The sequence below is a fragment of the Protomyctophum bolini genome, assembly GCF_963924005.1.
Source record: "Protomyctophum bolini genome assembly, chromosome: 5".
Taxonomy (NCBI): Eukaryota; Metazoa; Chordata; class Actinopteri; order Myctophiformes; family Myctophidae; genus Protomyctophum; species Protomyctophum bolini.
The window spans coordinates 41,225,378-41,244,279 of NC_137866.1; the positions used below are offsets into that span (position 1 = coordinate 41,225,378).

The 18,902-nt window shown below is 44.8% G+C and overlaps 1 protein-coding gene across 4 annotated transcripts in view; it reads right to left on the reverse strand.

Moving 5' to 3' along the window:
- Positions 1-401: 401 nt before the first annotated feature.
- LOC308315637 (protein bicaudal D homolog 2-like) overlaps positions 402-18,902 on the reverse strand; it is a 66,084-nt gene continuing 47,583 nt past the window's right edge. The window contains exons 6-13 of one of the 4 annotated variants that reach the window (XM_080763718.1): positions 17,967-18,224; positions 17,401-17,604; positions 16,526-16,804; positions 16,052-16,309; positions 13,999-14,150; positions 6,363-6,585; positions 4,320-4,411; positions 402-2,654 (exon numbers count right to left, since the gene is read on the reverse strand). In XM_080763718.1, the coding sequence (XP_080619844.1) occupies positions 4,352-4,411; positions 6,363-6,585; positions 13,999-14,150; positions 16,052-16,309; positions 16,526-16,804; positions 17,401-17,604; positions 17,967-18,224 (1,434 nt within the window). In that variant the 3' untranslated portion in view covers positions 402-2,654; positions 4,320-4,351. Of the gene's footprint in view, positions 6,586-13,998; positions 14,151-16,051; positions 16,310-16,525; positions 16,805-17,400; positions 17,605-17,966; positions 18,225-18,902 lie in introns of all 4 variants that reach the window. The other 3 variants (XM_080763717.1, XM_080763719.1, XM_080763716.1) reach the window with 3 other exon arrangements.

The following is an 18,902-nucleotide window of genomic DNA, read 5'->3' on the forward strand; positions in this document are numbered from 1 at the left end:
TGCAGACCCCCGTGTTAAAATTCAAAATGATTCAACACTTTCAAGATTTTCCAAAAATGGTCAAAAATGCAAGCTTGCAGCATGGCATGAAGCAACATTTTGGAGAACCACCGTTCTAAACCAAAATCCTAATAGTTTTCTGAAAAACGTATGTTTCTACATTTCCTAGCCTGGGTTCCAGCCTGATTCGCTGCGTTCCGCGGATCTGAAAATGTCACTGCAGCTGCAAAAATGTCCCGGTTTTAATGGGTTTGAAATTAAAACATTAAAATGACAAATTGTCAAAAGTTTTACCCACTTCTTTACACCTGCAAAAACATGTGATGAGACAATAAAATGTATTCTGATTCCTGACTGCTGCAAAATAAGCTATAAATAACAACACAGAGTGACATCTTGGGGACGTTAAGTCACGTTTATTGATTTTTAGCCAGTATGACTACCTTTACACAGTCGACAAACCTCCTCTCTACTGGAAAACAAACAACACTTTTATACTGTTAGGTTTCAGCAGTAATACATCAGACTAAACTCTGTTTTTGCGTTTTTTTTCTTCCTTTTTTCCAACCCTTGACAAAGTTATACGTTTGTTTTTCAATTCTGTGTAAAGGTTCCCATGTGACTGAGGAACATGCATATGACATTTAGCTGTAATCAATATGCCTCTAATCATAATGCACATTATCAATAAGAATACAGTACTGCATGACAAATTCAAATAAATACCAACATACAAGTGAAGTCGTTATTATTTCATATAAAGGTATCAAACTCTCATTATGGGTCAATACTGAAACACAATATGACAATATAACGTTTGCACTGCTAATAATAACACAATGCCATCGCTTCCAGCAAACAGAAAACCCTTTTCTTTTCTTCGTTCTTTTCAATGTAAAACGTTTATTTAAAATTGCACTTTAATTTTGTAGCTTCTCATCCACATTTCAGACTTTTTTTCACCGCCTCAACAAACAAGCAACTGGCTGTAATGGCACGATTCAAGCTTGTTGATGCAAATTGTCGTTTTCTGTTTACTGAAAACATAATGCTTAAAGATGGTGTAAAAAAAAAAAAGATTAAAGAATAAAAAAACAAAACTGTAAATGACAACAAAGGATAAAAAAATGTGCTCTCTGCACATTATTCAACAATACTATGGATATCACATGACCTTAACCATACAAAGCTAGAGATAAATAGATGTTTCCAATAGTCCAAAACATTACAGATGCTTGGAGCATTTTGTTCAAGAATAATAATAATAGGAGGCCAATTTTTATTTTATTTGGTTCCCAAAGTTTGATACAAAATAAAATAAGGAAAACAAAAATGAAAAATAAACATCAACTTCTCAATACCCCTGAATTAATTGTTGGGACCACTAACCGACAGAATTCAATGCAATTTCAGTTTTATTGAGCTAATTTCAAAAGTATCATATCAATCATGCTGAAAGGTGTCATTGTTCCCTTTGCACTTATTGCTGCTCAGTCATTTTGAACCAATAGCCCCCACCTGAAGCAAAATAAAACAAATGCTAGTCTAAGATTCTCCCTTGAAACAATGAAAGGCACTACTGGTCAGAAACAAGGAACTAAAACGTAAAAACAAAAAGTCCTGGCGCTCAGCGAGGAGAGCTACGTACGGACGACCCCGAACACACTACACCTCTCTGACTCGACGCTTTGTCTTCTTACAGATTCTTGATTCTTTTCCTAAACGGCGTACCAAGATTTGGCACAATAAACAAAGAGAGAATGAAACAATTCCAATTTGGAATTTAATTGATTCACTTGCAGAGAATTCTGGAGGTCAGTGATCCCTTTTCAGTGGAACGCCCCTGGTAAGACGATAGGGAAACCCCAAACTTACCAATTTGAATCGAAGCGTTGTCAAGTTTTCTTTTGTGTTATTTTGAACTATTCCTAGGAATAATAAATACATGAAAAAAAAAACCAGAATTTGCTCACCCTGGATTTTTTTTAAAGATCATGGCAGTAGAACAAACATAATTATAATAACATAACATAACAATGCAACAATGGTTATTCGATGGATAAATTCTGAAGGATAAAGTCAAATAGTAGGTCTGTGGTTTCTGGTATCTTAAGGAGTAAATAGTCTCTGTAATTTCAACCCAGAGACAATTCAGACGGATGTATACAGTATTTATATTCATCATATAGCATGTAGATACTGAATAACTCACAAACCACTACTGCTTTTTCCTAGGTTAATAATGGTATGTTATAATCCTATATAATAAAAGTGCACAGGTTAAGAAAACAATAAACTAAAACAAAAGAAAAACAAGATTAAACAGCTTGTTGATTTACATTGGGAAACAACCCCATTTCCCACTCAATCATGAGCTCTGTTTATGTTCATTTTACTTGTGTGAAACATTGGCTTCCGACAACAGCGCCTAAAAATAATGTTTTCATTTCTGTTCAAAGTGTCTCAACCGAGGAGGGAAAGAAGCAGGACATTTTCCAAATCAGTGTTTTCATTAGTTTTTGTGTGTGTGTGTTTGTTTTGATGTCTTGGAGTTCAAATAGGTTATGCAGTAGTGTTAACTCCTATCGGGGAACCAAATCAGCAGTGAGAATGGACCTTGATGGTTCCTCATCCGGGCAGAATTATCGTAATTACTGCAAAATGGGGGAAAAAACAAATCATCAGACTTTGCATTAATTATTAATTTAGAGTGCACGCCAGTCAAAACGGTTAAGAAAACGGCAGCTCTTGTTAGTTAGAAGCAACTAAAAATGTCCAAAAGGCATTAAGCTGTTTTAGGTGTCCAGTAGGCTGCCAGCAGCAGTTCTGTCATCTTGAAAGCCATTCATTTCAGCCATTACACACACACACACGCACACACACACACACACACACACACACACACACACACACACACACACACACACACACACACACACACACACAAGAACGTGCAGCTAGGAAGCCAATGTCTCACAACAAGTACCACAAACTATCATTTCCACAACAGAGTTAAAGCCAAATCCCACAACCAGGTCAGCAGACATGGTCTTTCCCATGGTGCCATGCAGGTTAATGGAAATTAGTTTATGTTTTTTGACATGCAGGCTCATTAACCAATCAGAAATTGGATGCAGCGGTGTGTATGAGTGTAAGAGAACTCAAAGGTGAAGTGGGACGAGCCTGCAGGCAGAGGTAGGAGGAGCTGTATCTTTTTTTATTTTTCAAGTGACATGCTATGATGTCACCCGATCAACCAGACATTGATTACAAACTAGTTGGAGGGTTTAATCACAATGATATGGCGGCGTTGTAGTGTCTATCTAGTACAGCTCTGTGCTTCCACAGAGCCTATAAAACCAAGGAAAAGGGTTCAAAGAGTGAACTAATTTGAATCAATGTCCTGGTTAAATAACCAGTTGATGGAACAACCACATGTAAAATTAATTCATTTGTTTGTTCATCAAATCGCCAAGGGTTTGTCCGTCCCTCGGGAAAACCCATGGACTCATTTCTCCACAGTATCAGAGTCAGCATTTCACCAGACACACCGGACGGGGTGTCTCGCTTTCTTATCTCTCTCTGCTTTGAGACGTCGAGTAGTTTTCCTCTCTCTACTCCCAGAAGCCTTTCTCTGTCGGCGTAAACTGATAGGAACGGAATATGTTCGCTGTTGCAAAGTTAAGTGGAACTCAAAACAGATGAGTGATTGACCTCCGCAGAGGATTTTCTTGTGTTCTTTTTTTTGCATTATTCTCCATGCTGTCTGTGTGCTAATGTCTGCACACTCAAGCAGGGCTGACTACATCTCCCTCTTCGTCATTATTTCAGAGGGAGGAATACTATAGGAGGATCCTGCAAGATCATAACTTGAACACAATATTATCAAGAATATAGAACTTTACATACAAGTTATTGGAAGTCTAAAAAAAAGAAGCATAACTTGATTAATCTTGCAGGATTTCCTCACATCAACCCTGCTTTTAAGAGCATCATAAAGCTAATGTGTTTATGATCCACAAGCAGTGACATGGATTTTACTAACACGAGCCCCACATATTCTTGTATCTGCCTAACGCTAGCTTGCAATGAGATTAAAGCTATTTTGAATACTAAATATAGTACAAATAGTTTGTCCCCACACACACACCAAGCAACAAATCAGAAATGAACGACCCTCCGTTTTGCAAATATCATGAAAACATACACGCGCACGAGGGTCCTTCACGTCAATGCTGAAACTCAGATGCTGCGATAACACACACACGGGTTTGTGGAACACACACAAACACACTCACACACGTGCGTGAGGACGTTACCTGACAATTACCCCTCCCCACAATGCCTCATTCTAGTTAAAGGGTGAGAGGCGCCGCAGGGTGCGCTGTGGGAGCAGCAAGCTGCTGACAATCTAAGAGAGAGAGAAGGTCGCCATGACAGGCGAGTGACAACAAGGACACAGGTTAGAAACATGAGGGCGGGTTTGGTTGCGCGTCATGTCGCATACCGAAAATAGCCGATGCTGGCTATTGTTTCGGCGCACGACACAGGTGCACAACTAGTATAAATTAGGCATTACTGTATCACACAGACAGTGGATATAAAGAAAGAGAAGTGTTTATAGCTCAACTTCAGACACACAGGAAGGACAGGCCTTTACATTTACAGATGAGATAGATAGATAAATATATCAAGTGTTTGGGTCGACAGGCACTTTGCAGAGTGATGTCGCTCGGTTTCATTTGCAGATTCGTGATTATTGATTTGTGCTCATTTAGGATCTTACTCCGCTTAAAAAGGAAAATAATCTTTGATTAAAACTATATTGAATCTGTTCACAGTAATCACTTCTTTTTTTTAAACAGAAGTAGGAACCTGAGGCACCCATGCTGAAGTGCACTTAATTTTGGGTGTGGAGATCGATTTGTCTTAAACTTTCTTACGCAAATATGGCTCTGAAATGATCCACCATATACTGTAGCGTAACAGCTCACACAGAATAGCCCTCATGTGTTCAAATAACTCCTCTCTTTGTAATGTAAAGCCCTGTAGTACATGAGCTACTGTTGCACCACACACCTGGCAACAGAAAAAAAAGACAACCTTTAAAAAGCTCATAAGCATTTTCCAGCTACAAAGCCATGCGATTTGACCGACCCAATCGTGTTGGTGTGCTAGTGTCACAGTATCCTGAAATTAAACACACATACACACCCCGGTGGACCCAGGTGCTCCTTTTGACCACCCACCTCCTCCTCTGACATCAAATCAACAGCAAACCTGCTTCTTGAGTTTGGAATTTTCCATTAAAAAGAGCACAGCAAATGACTGTGCTTCCCCTAGCCCACAGCAGGGGGAGTTTGCATATTTCTCCATTAGTTTCATTCATGTAAACATTTTAAGAGTGACCTGATTGGACAATAGGTTGCTGGGCAAAGAGGTCAGTCCCCGGTGGGGGTCATCCCGGGACTTTCGCCCCCGGGGGTCTCGTCCCCGGGTACACAGAAGAACAGGAAGGAGGATGGGGGCTTTTTCCAAGGAGCACCCATGCCAACGAACAATCCTAAGAGTGAGAGGACGTGACCATGACAGTAACGTCCTCTCCACAAGTCCCCCGCCCCCCTCTAAATCACACAGGGAACACACTCGAGGGGTAACAGGGGGAGGTGGTGGCTGGTGGGTCCCAACAGAACCACCCCGTTACATCATCATACGTACACCACCATGACAGCGGAAAGAATAGACACCCCATAATATCCACAACAAAACCCCCATCAAGCCACGTTGATGGACGTTCCTATAACCCCACATGCCATAGTATATGTCTACTACCCCCCCACGTGGAGCGAACACTGTACATAGACATCTGCATTCCTCTAAGCGTTTACACTAGCAGGCGTGAACAGCCATATGAAGGTTAGACACACGTGCCCTTAGAGCGCTGGTTCTCAACGTCAGGTCCCGGGGACCACCGGGGGGTCCAAATGGGACCGGTTGCGGGTCCTTAACTCTGAAAACGTACGCTGTCAGAGTTAAAGGAACACCGTGGCCCTAATGCATATCACACCTTTTTAATATCCTCGTTAATTAAAAGGTTGAGAATCACTGCCCTAGAGGAGCTCAGCGAAGGCTGGGCTATGAAGCGAGCGAGTGGGGCTCTTGAACACTAAGGCTAGGGGAGGCGCGGACCACCCCTCCCCTCTCTGTACACGGCAGTCCCAAGCGGATGTCCCTCCGCTTTAGTCGCAGTAGATCTTGTACTTCTCGCTGCAGAACACCATGGGACCTCCCATGATGCCGCTGGGCAAGGCGCTGTTGAGCTCCGGGCGGCCCAGGCCGGCGCAGGTGAGACTCTGACTTACGTGGGGGTTGTTGGCGACCCCGGACTTGAGGGCCTTGCCACTGCGGGCCTTGCCGCCGCGGCGGACCTGCTCGTGGTCGAACTCCAGGTCCTCCAGGCGCTGCGTGAGGGCCAGCTTCTGCTGGATGGCCATGCGCAGCAGAGAGTTCAGGGTCTTCTTCTCGTCCTCGGACGCCGCCAGCTGACGCTGCATGTGGTCCAGCTGGGTGACGTACTCGTCACAACTGTAATGTATAGACAGACAGAGACTTTAGCATGCTAATACGTTGCACTTGCATGCTGCTTTTATGATGTACGGTATCAGTGCATCACATTCATTATCCTGTACATGCCTATTAATATATACTTTACTCCCTAACACCTTTCTCATGCCTTTCTTGTATTTATTGTTATTAACTTTTGACCAACATCCGACCTCTTATTTCCATCTCTATTCTTCTTCCACTTTCCTGAAAACTACAAACTTTGGACCTTTGGAAAAAAACACTTGTCCACACCTGTAAACCTGTGATGTCATCATGTGACAATGAAGTTCCTTCTTTTTCTTATAGAGCATGTGGTTTCCATACAGGCCCAGCAGGAGGCAGTGTCAGCCACAACATTTTCAAGACCCACATGCTAACAGGATGGGATGGTGTGAGTCTGCATTAAGAGCATGACTCTGAAACACAACCATATTGCCACCGAAAAGGACAGGACAAAACCATTTGTGTATGTCTCAAAACCATTTGAGACAGTGAGATGACCAATGTGTCTGTCTCAAAACCATTTGAGACAGTGAGATGACCAATGTGTCTGTCTCAAAACCATTTGAGACAGCGAGATGACCAATGTGTCTGTCTCAAAACCATTTGAGATAGCGAGATGACCAATGTGTCTGTCTCAAAACCATTTGAGACAGTGAGATGACCAACGTGTCTGTGCTGAAATAAACCATTTGAGACAGTGAGATGACCAATGTGTCTGTGCTGAAATAAACCATTTGAGACAGTGAGATGACCAACGTGTCTGTGCTGAAATAAACCATTTGAGACAGTGAGATGACCAACGTGTCTGTGCTGAAATAAACCATTTGAGACAGTGAGATGACCAACGTGTCTGTGCTGAAATAAACCATTTGAGACAGTGAGATGACCAATGTGTCTGTGCTGAAATAAACCATTTGAGACAGTGAGATGACCAACGTGTCTGTGCTGAAATAAACCATTTGAGACAGTGAGATGACCAATGTGTCTGTGCTGAAATAAACCATTTGAGACAGTGAGATGACCAATGTGTCTGTGATGAAATAAATGTTTCCATTATGACCTTTCCCTTCATTCTATCGCCACCAGGTGGAGCCATAGAGCCGACCGGCAAAAGGCCTGATAGGAGTTCCCGAGCTCCTGCATCATTAATGATTATATGATGATGTCATCAGACATTTCACTCCTACTGTCTCTATCAGACCATCCACTCGTTCCCCTCAGAGGAAATTGTGTCTAACAGGAGTGTATTTCAACATTTTCATGTCAAGGAGATTGATATGTACCGAGTCTGGCTTCTGAAATGATGTGCCAGTCGCCCGGGCCTAGATTGGCTATTTTCAAATTAAATGAAATAGGGTTAAAGTGGTTGACGCTATATTAACTCATTCTGCTGGGGTCCCCCTGGGATGTACCTCAAGGACCCCCTGATGGTCACTCTCTACGTGATGTCGTCCTCAGACGAGCCTTCCATCGGCCTCTCCAGTCTACTTACATCTGGCCAGCTCATCTGTGCTTTCCCTGGACCCCACTTTGAGAACCACAGAGCCGTTTGCACAACTCTCTATATTCCTCTCTACAGAGCAACTGTTCTGTTGTAAATCCAGCACAGAGCTCGGCTTCCCCTCTCTCACAAGACTAGACTAGCAGCAGTGACTCACTGCTAATATCCCACCTGCATTGTATCTCCATATTTTATTTTATTATTATTATAATTATTAATTATTTTATACTTCTTTATATGACAATGACACGCAAAAGTAGAGGGAGTAGTGAGAGGTGTATGCTAGGCTGCAGTAAAAAAAACTACAGTAGCACACACACACACGGGATATTAAAAAGCATTAACCCTGTGGGTCGCAAAGAAGATCCGTCCTGCGTCACCGCAGGACTTAGTCGAGGACGAGAAGGAACATAGAAAGTGAGGTGCACAAGACACCTGCACGACACAAGAGTACAGCCTCATCCTCCACACCTATTCTCCAATATATGTGGCACCCCACGCCCCTCCATCTGCCATGTCTGTGTAAAATACCACAAGCAGGCTCAGACCGTCTGCAGCACTGCGGCAGAATCCACTGTCTCCCGCTGCCCTTGTGGAGAGAGTGTGCTGCGCTGTAGTGTGTATGTGTGAGTGTTAAATGCAATGGTGCATGGACAGCTGTAAAAAGAAAAGTAGGTCACGCACGTGACATGACATTGTGACACTCTCACTTGTCATCTTGGTCCATTTCTCCGTGGCCTCACGCGTTCTGGCCACTTCAGCCTTCATCCATCTTTCATTCATGGTCTCTCCCTCCTGCACCTGCAGCTACTCCCTGGTATTCTCATTTACTGAATGTATCTCCTGCAACCGGCTGCAGCCTCTCCCCATCTCAGACAAAGCATTCATTCATATATTCTTTTTTTTTTGCAGTAATGAATGACACACCTCTGCAAAGAAGATCCAATCTCGCATGATGCAAGCAGAGCTAGACTGATATATCGGCCATTATTTGACTTTTTTGATGACATCGGCATCTGCAAATATGGAGCCGATGTGTCGTTTTCAAAAATGCTCAAGAAGCCTCATGACGCGTCACAAAACGATGCGTTGTGAGCCTGTAGATCGGCAGTTTTGTTTTACAAAATACGGGTGAAAACATTGGCAGTCAGTGGGCTAGGAGTCTCAAAAATCAGGATCGGCTGATGAAAAATCGGTCTAGTTGCAAGTCGCTCTGGATAAGAGTGTCTGCTAAATATCAAAGTGTGAAAGCAGAAGATGGCTACATGTGTGAATAGTGTGAAAGGAGAAGATGTGAATAACACCTCAGCCTTCAGCTCCAACAAAGCCACTCAAGAGATTATCCGACGAAGACATGCACATGCTACTGCTTCTTTAGTCGCAAACACTCCCTTGAGACGATAACACAGACTCCATCGGAAAACACCTTAACCAGTAATAACAGCCAAGGCGTGGACTGACTTATAAAAACAACAATGGCTAACCCTGACAAGTCCTACAATGGACTGTTCATGCCATTCATCCATTTCAATGCCAGCACACACACACACACACACCAGCACTGGCCTGTTCTGATTGGTCAACATGGGATCTAATGTTTTTGTTTGGGTATTGGCCATTGGCTGCTGGATCTGTTGTGTTTCTGTTGCACGTGGTTGCGCTCCATGTGAACTTCTGCCCTATCAGTCCCCCACGCGCACACACGTGCGCACACACACACGTGCACACACACACACACACACACACACACACACACACACACACACAAAGGGATCAGTGATGCTTCATTAAACGCAGTGTGAGTCGGGGGGGACTCCCTGGGTAGGGGCAGCGCCCCCTTAAGATGGTGGGACGGCTGCTGGGAGATGCAAGGCCATGGGTTTTCCCGGGATAAAGAATAAACCAATAAAAGAGGAATCTCCGTTCTAGTAGTGACTGAGGGCGTACAATGGAAGCCTTCTTGGCCTTCTGGTGGGGTGTAGGTTTGGGACTGGTGGGGGTGGGGGGGTTGTGGGGGGGCAGGAGGGGGTCTTTTGTGGATGAACAGTCACTACATTGAATGCACTGATGGACAGCTAGGGGCTCAGCTTCTCTCTGGAATCACTTACAGTAACCTCAGGGGTTAGGAGATATGCTTTCACACACATATGCACGCACACACACACGGCAACATAAAGAGGAGCTGCACCCAAACATGCCATCATGCATGGCACATAACTTAGCTGAAGTGAAGGGATCTATCTGAAACTCCCACACATACGTACGCACATGTACACTTAAAGTCGTGCGCAAGCGCACACACACACACACACACACACACACACACACACACACACACACACACACACACACACACACACACACACACACACACACACACACACACACACACACACACACACACACACACATACGTCACGGTAGGTAGGACATCACAGAGACAGAATAGACAAAGAAAGGAATTAAAAATGAAAAGAGCTTATGAATGGAAGAAAGAGAAACATGCACAAAGGGTGTATGTATGTATGTACTGTATGTATGCATGTATTGTACGAGGTGGGGGTCCTGTATGGCTGTTAATGACAATGTGTGCATGTCCAGACATGTCTGCATGGAGGCATGTCTGAGGAATGCTAGGGGGCAGCAGGGGTTTATGGGTAATATGATACCACAAGAGACTGCAGCTGGAGAAACATACACACACACACATGCACACGCGCACAAACAAACACACACACATTTTACTTGTCTAGCGTGTTGAAACTGTATCGGGTATTTTGGTGTTTTATTCTTTTGACAGATACATACAAATATAATATGGTCATGTACATGCATGTATATGCATTTTTGGCAGTAAAATCACACCAGCCATAACGTATAACTCAACACTAATCCCACAGAAAGGCAACAAATCCGTTTAATTTCACTCTTTCATCTTCTTTGTGTGCGGGACCACACCTCTCATATCGGAGACACTTCACCATGTCTCAACTTCACTAGAAGAAGTCTACCTTCACGGACTGATCGATTAGCATGAGAAAGACCACTCAGAATGGGCTTTATTAAAGCCCCGCCGCCCCCTCGTCCCACCAAACCAGAGGATGAGGTGAGAGGGGGATGGATGGATGGATGGGGGAGTGTGGGAAACGTCGGACCAACGGGGTCCCCCCAGCCTATCAAAGAGTCCCCCTATACCCCCCCCTGCCTCCCTACCCATACCCCACTCACTAATAGGGTTGAATTTACATACCAATACTGAGTCTGAGCTATAAACACAACATTGCATACGCAGTGAAATAGGCAGGCAGGCAGGGACCCCAGATGATTTTAATTGTTAAATTATTATGACGTTTTCAGAATAGGCGAACATTCTGCGAAAATAGCCAATCGTTGCAAAGCACTGTGAGCATGTAATTGTCTAATTTTGGCAAAGAGATTAGTTGTAGAGGGGGAAAAGGAATGGACTTAGTATAGAACCCCCCCCCCCCCCCCCCAGGGGGACCTCGGTCAACAAAGTACATGAGAGATGATGTGAATAGTAGTCTTACAACTCTTCCACAATCTCTCAATGCTATGGAGAGTCTGGAACTACATCCCGAAAGACGAGAACGGAGGCTGTCATCCGTTAAATAAACGGATAAACGGTTGGTTTAAGTGGGTCAGTGTGCCGGGGGGCACAGCACATTATGTGTCCATCACCTTACATGGTAGAACACTGGGGGGGGGGGGTAGATGCTACTGTAAGTGCATTCCTGTGGGTCCAGGCTGGTGCTATCATGAAGAGGAAAGAGGGACTTGACACGGACCGGACTTGAACCGCCTATCTTATCTCGCACCCTTCCTGCCCTGATAGCGAGAGGTGATGTTTCTTCATGGACGCCTGCCTGGAGAGCGGAGGGAAGTATAAGAGCCCGACCGATGACAGCTTTCTCAGCCCCGATATACCAATCCCATTTTTGGAGAGTCCTAGATCAAAGGTTACCGATATTTTGACCGATATTCTATCAATTCTAATCCACCCTGTTTTCACGTAACCAAAGTGCAGGAAGTATAGTGGGCATTTTGAGATCCATCTCATGAGAAGACGGGCACTTATCTTGTGTGGCGGCAGTTTTGGTGTTCACAATTTTATGGCAAGCTTCCTTTCAATATTTCCGGAATGTACTGGCGGAATTACAATTTCCCTGTAGTGAAAACGCTAGAAATCAAATACTGGAATAGCGTGATGACGTTAGATTTGAGAAAATGTCATCAATAATAGCAAATCTACACATGCTAACATATCAGCCATTATTTTATTACCGGTATTATTTTTGTTTCACTTTTAAAGACATGCTCAAAATAGGGACATCAGATTGAAAGGGGTTAACATTTTTTGACACATGGCCTGAATTATTTCCGATACCGATGTGGTCAAAAAGTACATTGGCCTGGCTCTAGGAAGAAAAGTCCCCTAAGAGGCAGATTTCCACCTTGCACACTGTCACAACAGATTATATTTAGCAGTGAGAGTGAGATAAGAGGAGGCGCAGGGCTTTCTCCTGCTACATGTGCATCTTGTAGTCCAGATAGCTTAGCATAACACCCACATCCCTCCTGCTATACCATCTGGCACTGCACTGCGCCAAATCGTCATGACAACACAAACTCTCGTATGTGCCGACGGGGGAGTTTTTCCGCACGTCTCTAATTGCCAAGGGCGCTGCAGGTAATATGGAGTTCACTTCAGAGAAACCTGAATGAATTTCTGCATGCCACGGACAGGGTGGGGAATGCCCAGTGTTCATCCTCTGCTCCTGCTGCCCGGTGGCACAGTTTGAGCTTTGCCTGCGGATTGTAGGGGTGTCGTCTTAACCACATGAGCCCTGACTGGTAATCCAGTCAGGCAGTGTGCCGCGGGTTCGACTCCCGATCCCGACGGCCTTTACTGCGTGTCTTCCCCTCATCTCTCTCCCCATTTCTGTCCCTCCATAAAACATATAAAATAAAATAAAAAAGTTCATGATAACTTGCCATTACCTATGTTTAGCTTCCAAGCAAGTCTGGCAGCTGCAAAGTGACGCAAAGATATTGCAGAGTACTGTTTGGTCAGAGATGATTTCACTACTGCATGGAAAGTAAAAAATACTTTTACACTAGCCACTGGAAATGTCAAATTCATCAAATAATTTGAGCACACACATACACACACACACACACACACACACACACACACACCATGCCGAGGTAGAGGATTACAACAGAACCTTTGGCCTGCTTCTTATAGGAATCACAAAGCTTAACGAGCATCTGAGGGGGTTAGTATCTGTGCACCCCTTGCAGAACTGCTCCAAAACACTGATGATGATACGACAGGATTACAACCCTAACATCAATGTACATCCCTCCATGGCCCACATTCATAGACCCAAAACAATAATATCCTTCTAATAATATCCTTTCATATTGAAATAATATAATGAATACACATAGAAAGCAACCATATGGTTATATGGATTACATTATAATAAACATGGCTTAAGCTTAGTTTTATGTAGTGTAGTCAAATGTTGTATATGTAGTGTTTTTAACAATGGATTAAATGTGCCAAAAATAGACAGATGGTATCATCATCATGACACACTTAGTAATCAATCTGCTTATTGATATACCATGTAAATAGTTCTAATATTATGTTGTTGTTTGGTTACAACTTCACCAACGTGTGGATGTACAGTATTGTCTGATATTGGGAAGCTTGCACATCTGCCAATTTCTTTTCCTGGTGGTCCCTGGGACAAAAAGTAACCCTTTTCAGATGTGGGGGTCTGTGGCCAAATACCTATGTATGAATATGAGGCTCCTTGGCATGACAAAGGTTTGAGAACAGCTGGTGTAAATGAACGTACCGTGTGGCGAACATGGCTCTGAGCGAGGAGAAGGTGGCGGCGTCCTCCTTCAGCGCCTTGAGCTCGTTCCTCAGCTTCATCATGGTCTCGGTCACCATGGCCTTCTCGTTCTCGTATTTGCTCTTCAGGTTGGCCAGCGCCACTTCCGCCGTCTGTGGGAACACACCACACCGAAACAAAACAAATGAATCAGACAGGAAAGGTGAAGCATGTGAGCCACACAAGGCCTTTGTTCCCTGCTGCGTCGGCGTGGCACATCAAAGCGGCCTTGTGACCTAGTAGTAAACCTCGCCACACCCCTCAGTTGGTTTGTTGGCTGTTAATTAAAAGAAAAATACACACAGGTATGTGCACGTGTGTGTTTGTTTCACGAGGTTTTCATGTCTCTGTCCTGTTCTAATGTTCAGACATAACAAACCACACATGTCTTTCAGAGATCTGTCACAGTAACAACTGTCGGCACCTCCTGCCTCGTTTGGGGTCTTTTAGTTCCCTGGGGGTCTTTTCCTCTCGTCCACCCACCCACATGGCACAGAGTCACTTGGCAGCTGACGCCACAAGACTGCAGTCTCCACCACACACGCGCACAAAAACACGCACGTGCACGGCAGTGTTTGTTATGGATCTGCAGTGCATGTGCTCTGCAGTCTGCAGCAGCTGATCCTAGCTGAAATAGCAAGCCGCCTCCCTGTTTCTGCTGTTCAAGGAATAGTGTCAGGGATCAAAATGGAGCCTGTTAAGACGAACTGTCTAGAGCCTACTAGAGCAGGGGCCTTTAAAGGTGATATAGGCAAGTTTCCAGTGTTTGTACACAGAAGCATGCATGCACGGACGCGCATGGACTCACGCACAGGACACGGACACGAACCTGCAGTGCATGCAGAATCATCGGTGGAAATTTATCGGCAGCATCAGCGTAAAATAATTAATTTCATCGGATACCTGATGAAATCATCGGATACTGGTCTAAAAGATACATTCCCAACTCCGCGTCGCTGGATATATCCATGGTCCTCGATAGCCTCTCCTTCAACGCACGCCATCGGAGAAACGCAACACCCAGATTTACTCTGGTTTTGGATCGAGCTCTGTCTGCCACACGTTTGCTTTCAAAAATCTTTCTTTTCTTTGGTAAAGTCGAAGCGTCCGCTGACTCCGCCATGTCACGTTATTTTCTTGAAATGGAAACAGAGTGAGGGCCTGGACCGGTGATATGCGGGCTGTACCTGTACGCACCCTCGCGCTGTGATTGGCTAAGACTCCGCGTCACCCCCCACACAGACCCTCCTCCCAACACACTTCCTGACGTCCCGACACAAACAACAGTGGATATAAACAGATACAAACACATAGAGGGAGACAAAGGGAGAGTGTATGTCTACAGGGCAGCAGCTCAGCATCAAAATATAGGGGAAGATAGAGGGAATAAGGCCACAAATATAGATAGATAAATATTTTGATTTTTGGCTAAAAACTTGCCTATATCACCTTTAAGTTAACGTATTCAGGCTTCTTCTTTTTTAACGAAAGCCTTCCATACAACATTTGAGAGTTGAGAGTTGAGACTAGCTTGGAAGTATTTCACAATTTCCACAGGTCTTTCTTTTAAGTGACTATGGTATGGGTTAAGTATTTTTGTTTGTTTACACATCATCTTTGCTAATAAAATGCTGGATTCCTGTTAGTGTATTTTCAGACATTTAAAAGTTTTAAAAAAAGAAAATGACAAACAACCCTCAGGCTTCCTTGAATGGGTTCCAAATGGACCCTTGCATGTCCATAATTAATTTGGTTCAATTTGTATACTCTCAGAGTTATGGGGTAAATGTCTGAGAACCACTGGCCCAGAGCCACAGACGGGTGGACAGACCCATTAGCCTAGAGCCACAGACAGGTGGACAGACCACTGGCCCAGAGCCACAGACAGGTGGACAGACTAGAGACACAGACAGGTGGACAGACCACTGGCCTAGAGCCACAGACAGGTGGACAGACCACAGGCCTAGAGCCACAGACAGGTGGACAGACTAGAGCCACAGACAGGTGGACAGACCTGCTTGTTGGCCTTCAGCACGGTCCTCAGCGTGGCGATCTGCTCCCGCTTGGTGCTAAGCAGGGACTTGAGCTTGAGGATCTCCGCCATGCACGCCTCCTTGTCCTTGTCGGCCACGGTCCCCAGCTCCAGCGAGGCCACCCTCTGGCGGGACAGCTCCGTGGTGCGGTCCACCGCCAGCTGCAGGTGCTTGATCTGGTCGCGGATGATGGCCACCAGGTTGTAGATGTTCATGGGCTCGCGCCGGGAGTCCGACCCCTAGGGTTGTCGTCATGATCATGAAAGTTTAGTCGACTGACTACATAGTCGTACATGTATAATTGTGATTAACGTCGGAACGTGTGCATCGAAATTACATTTCTGTTTGGCTTCTAGGCGTTTGGAAACAAAACGTGCACAGGACAGATATAACTAATATAATACGTAATTAAGTATAATACAATGTATTAAATATAATAATTGTGAGAGGCGTACCGGGGAGGGCAGGGGTGGTGACAGGGCTCCATCGTCGGCCCTGGCGGGCTCGGGGAACAGGCCCTTGGTGAGCAGGATGGGCGAGCGGCGGCCGCGGACCTCGGGACTGCTGCGGCCGCCCTTGCCCTCCTTGTAGAAGTCCAGCATGACGCGGTTGGGGGTCTCGTTGTTGCACATGCAGACGTGGTTGTAGAGGGTGGCCAGCTCCTCGCTGAAGGTCACCAGCTCGTCCTGGGCCACACTCAGGCTGCCCTGAGACTCACCGGCCACGTCGCTCACCTGAACACGCACAGCGGAACACATGGTTTAGCAACGATTAATACACAAAAAGACACACGGAATATGCTGGTGATACCATTAGACTTCTGACGACAACAAAGAAATACTGTTTGTTGTCCTTATCTTTTATAGATTGGGTAGGTTATTATACTGAATTCTGCATGTATATTTTTTATCTAGGACTTGTAATTCACAGGTACTGTGTGTGTACATGCTGAATTTAAAGATAATTTGCCTTTATTGATAGGGTACAGTAATTAGACAGGAAAGGGGGAGAGAGATGGGGAGTGACACGCGGCAAAGGCCGTCTGGCTCGGGAGTCGAACCTGTGTCCAGCTGGTGCCCAGGCGGTTGAGATAACCGTCCGGGCCCATGCTACTGAATTTAACCTGCATTTTATATTATCGTCTTTTTTTTCCATGTTTTTATTCTCCTTTTTATTCTTCCATTTCTACTCTCTTAAACTGCAACAGTAAAAGCCTGCACCCAGTATAGAGTGTGGTGACAATACAAATTCAAAATAATTAAAATTATAATTATTAATTGTAATATAACAATTATTAGTAATTATCAGTAATTCACAGTCTGCTCCTCACCTTGCGTAGCTCCTTCTCCAGCCTGATCTTCTCCTCACTCTCCTTGCGGCTGCTCTTCTCCAGCACTGACAGCTTCTGTCCCAGCGTGGTGACGTCATTCTCCAGGCGTCTGCTCTCCTCCTCGTAGCGGGACTGACAGCTCTGGTACTCGGCCTTCAGGGTCTTCAGCTCCTCCTTGAGCTCACCGGCTTCAGACACCGCAACCTGGAGAAGAAACGCCGTTAGCAACCCGCTTCAGACACCACAACGTGGAGAACAACGGTTCCAAACCTTTTGTGGATTCAGGGCCCATTTGAAAATCGTGAAAAAAACACGCATGCATTTTGAGAGCATGCTTTACTTTATTTGTGTTCTGGCTCGAGTCAATGGACATTAAGTTCCTATTCATCAGTATCACATTCTCTCTTTACATTCAAGTTGTAAAGCCAAAATACCATGACATTTTATAAATGTTATCATTAAAATCGTAGTGTTTAGCCAATTACTTGGGGGCCCATTTGCAATATCCACTGCTGTTAGACTAGTCCAAACACCACATCAACAAGAGGAAAGAACAGGTTTCTGACCTTGTACTTGCACTCCAGGATCTCGGGCCCGTTGATGTCCACCTCGTAGTAGTCCCCGTCCTCGTGGCTGTCGCGCTCCTTCTCGTTGTCCAGCGCCGACTGGCGCTCCTTGCTGGCCTGCAGCTTGCGGATGGTGTTGAGGTTCTCCGTCAGGCGGTTGACCTTCTCCTGGTGCTCCGACAGAGCCCCGTTGGCCTGCTCCAGCTGCTTCTGGGAGTCCTGCAGGTTGGACAGCAGGTTGACCTTCTCACGCTCCATCTGGCGAGGAGAGACGGAGAAGAGTGTTATGGACGCGACTTAACTGACTGATGTTTTTTTCCTTTTTTCAGATTTTTGTTTCTTTCTTTTCTTTTATTGTGACTTTGTGAGTCTTCCTTGGGTGTTAACCGATTCGGATTAGTGTTATATTACAATGTTTATGAAATATGAAGCTATTCTTTGATTGTATCTGCTTAGATATTGAATGCTTCTGTGAAAACCCAATAGAGGGTATGCGCATGCATGAAGTGTATGGGATATCGAGTGGCAAGTAGGCAAAGTGACTTGGCAAAGTGAGTTTAATGTCGTTTAACGTTGTTTAATGCAATCAGACAGACTTTTCTAGGAGGTGTTGACACGAATAAGCTTGTGGGCGTGTCTCTCCAACTGCTCTCTACATGGGAAAGTGGCATCGATGTGCGGCACTCCTCTCTCAAAAGTTGAACTGTACTTTGGTGCCCAGAGCACTGTGAAATGCAACGCTCTGCCTTTACCACAGCAATGCAAGGCAGAAAGGCTCTGGCAGCTCAGAAGATGGTTTCTTTGGACACGGCCCCTGGAGGGACACTCTGGAAGCTAGATGTGTGCATTAGGTCCTACGCTTTCAATTACTATCACATGTCCTGTAACCCTATACCCACAATGCACTTGTGTTGGTGAAGCATGCGAGGCTGGCCC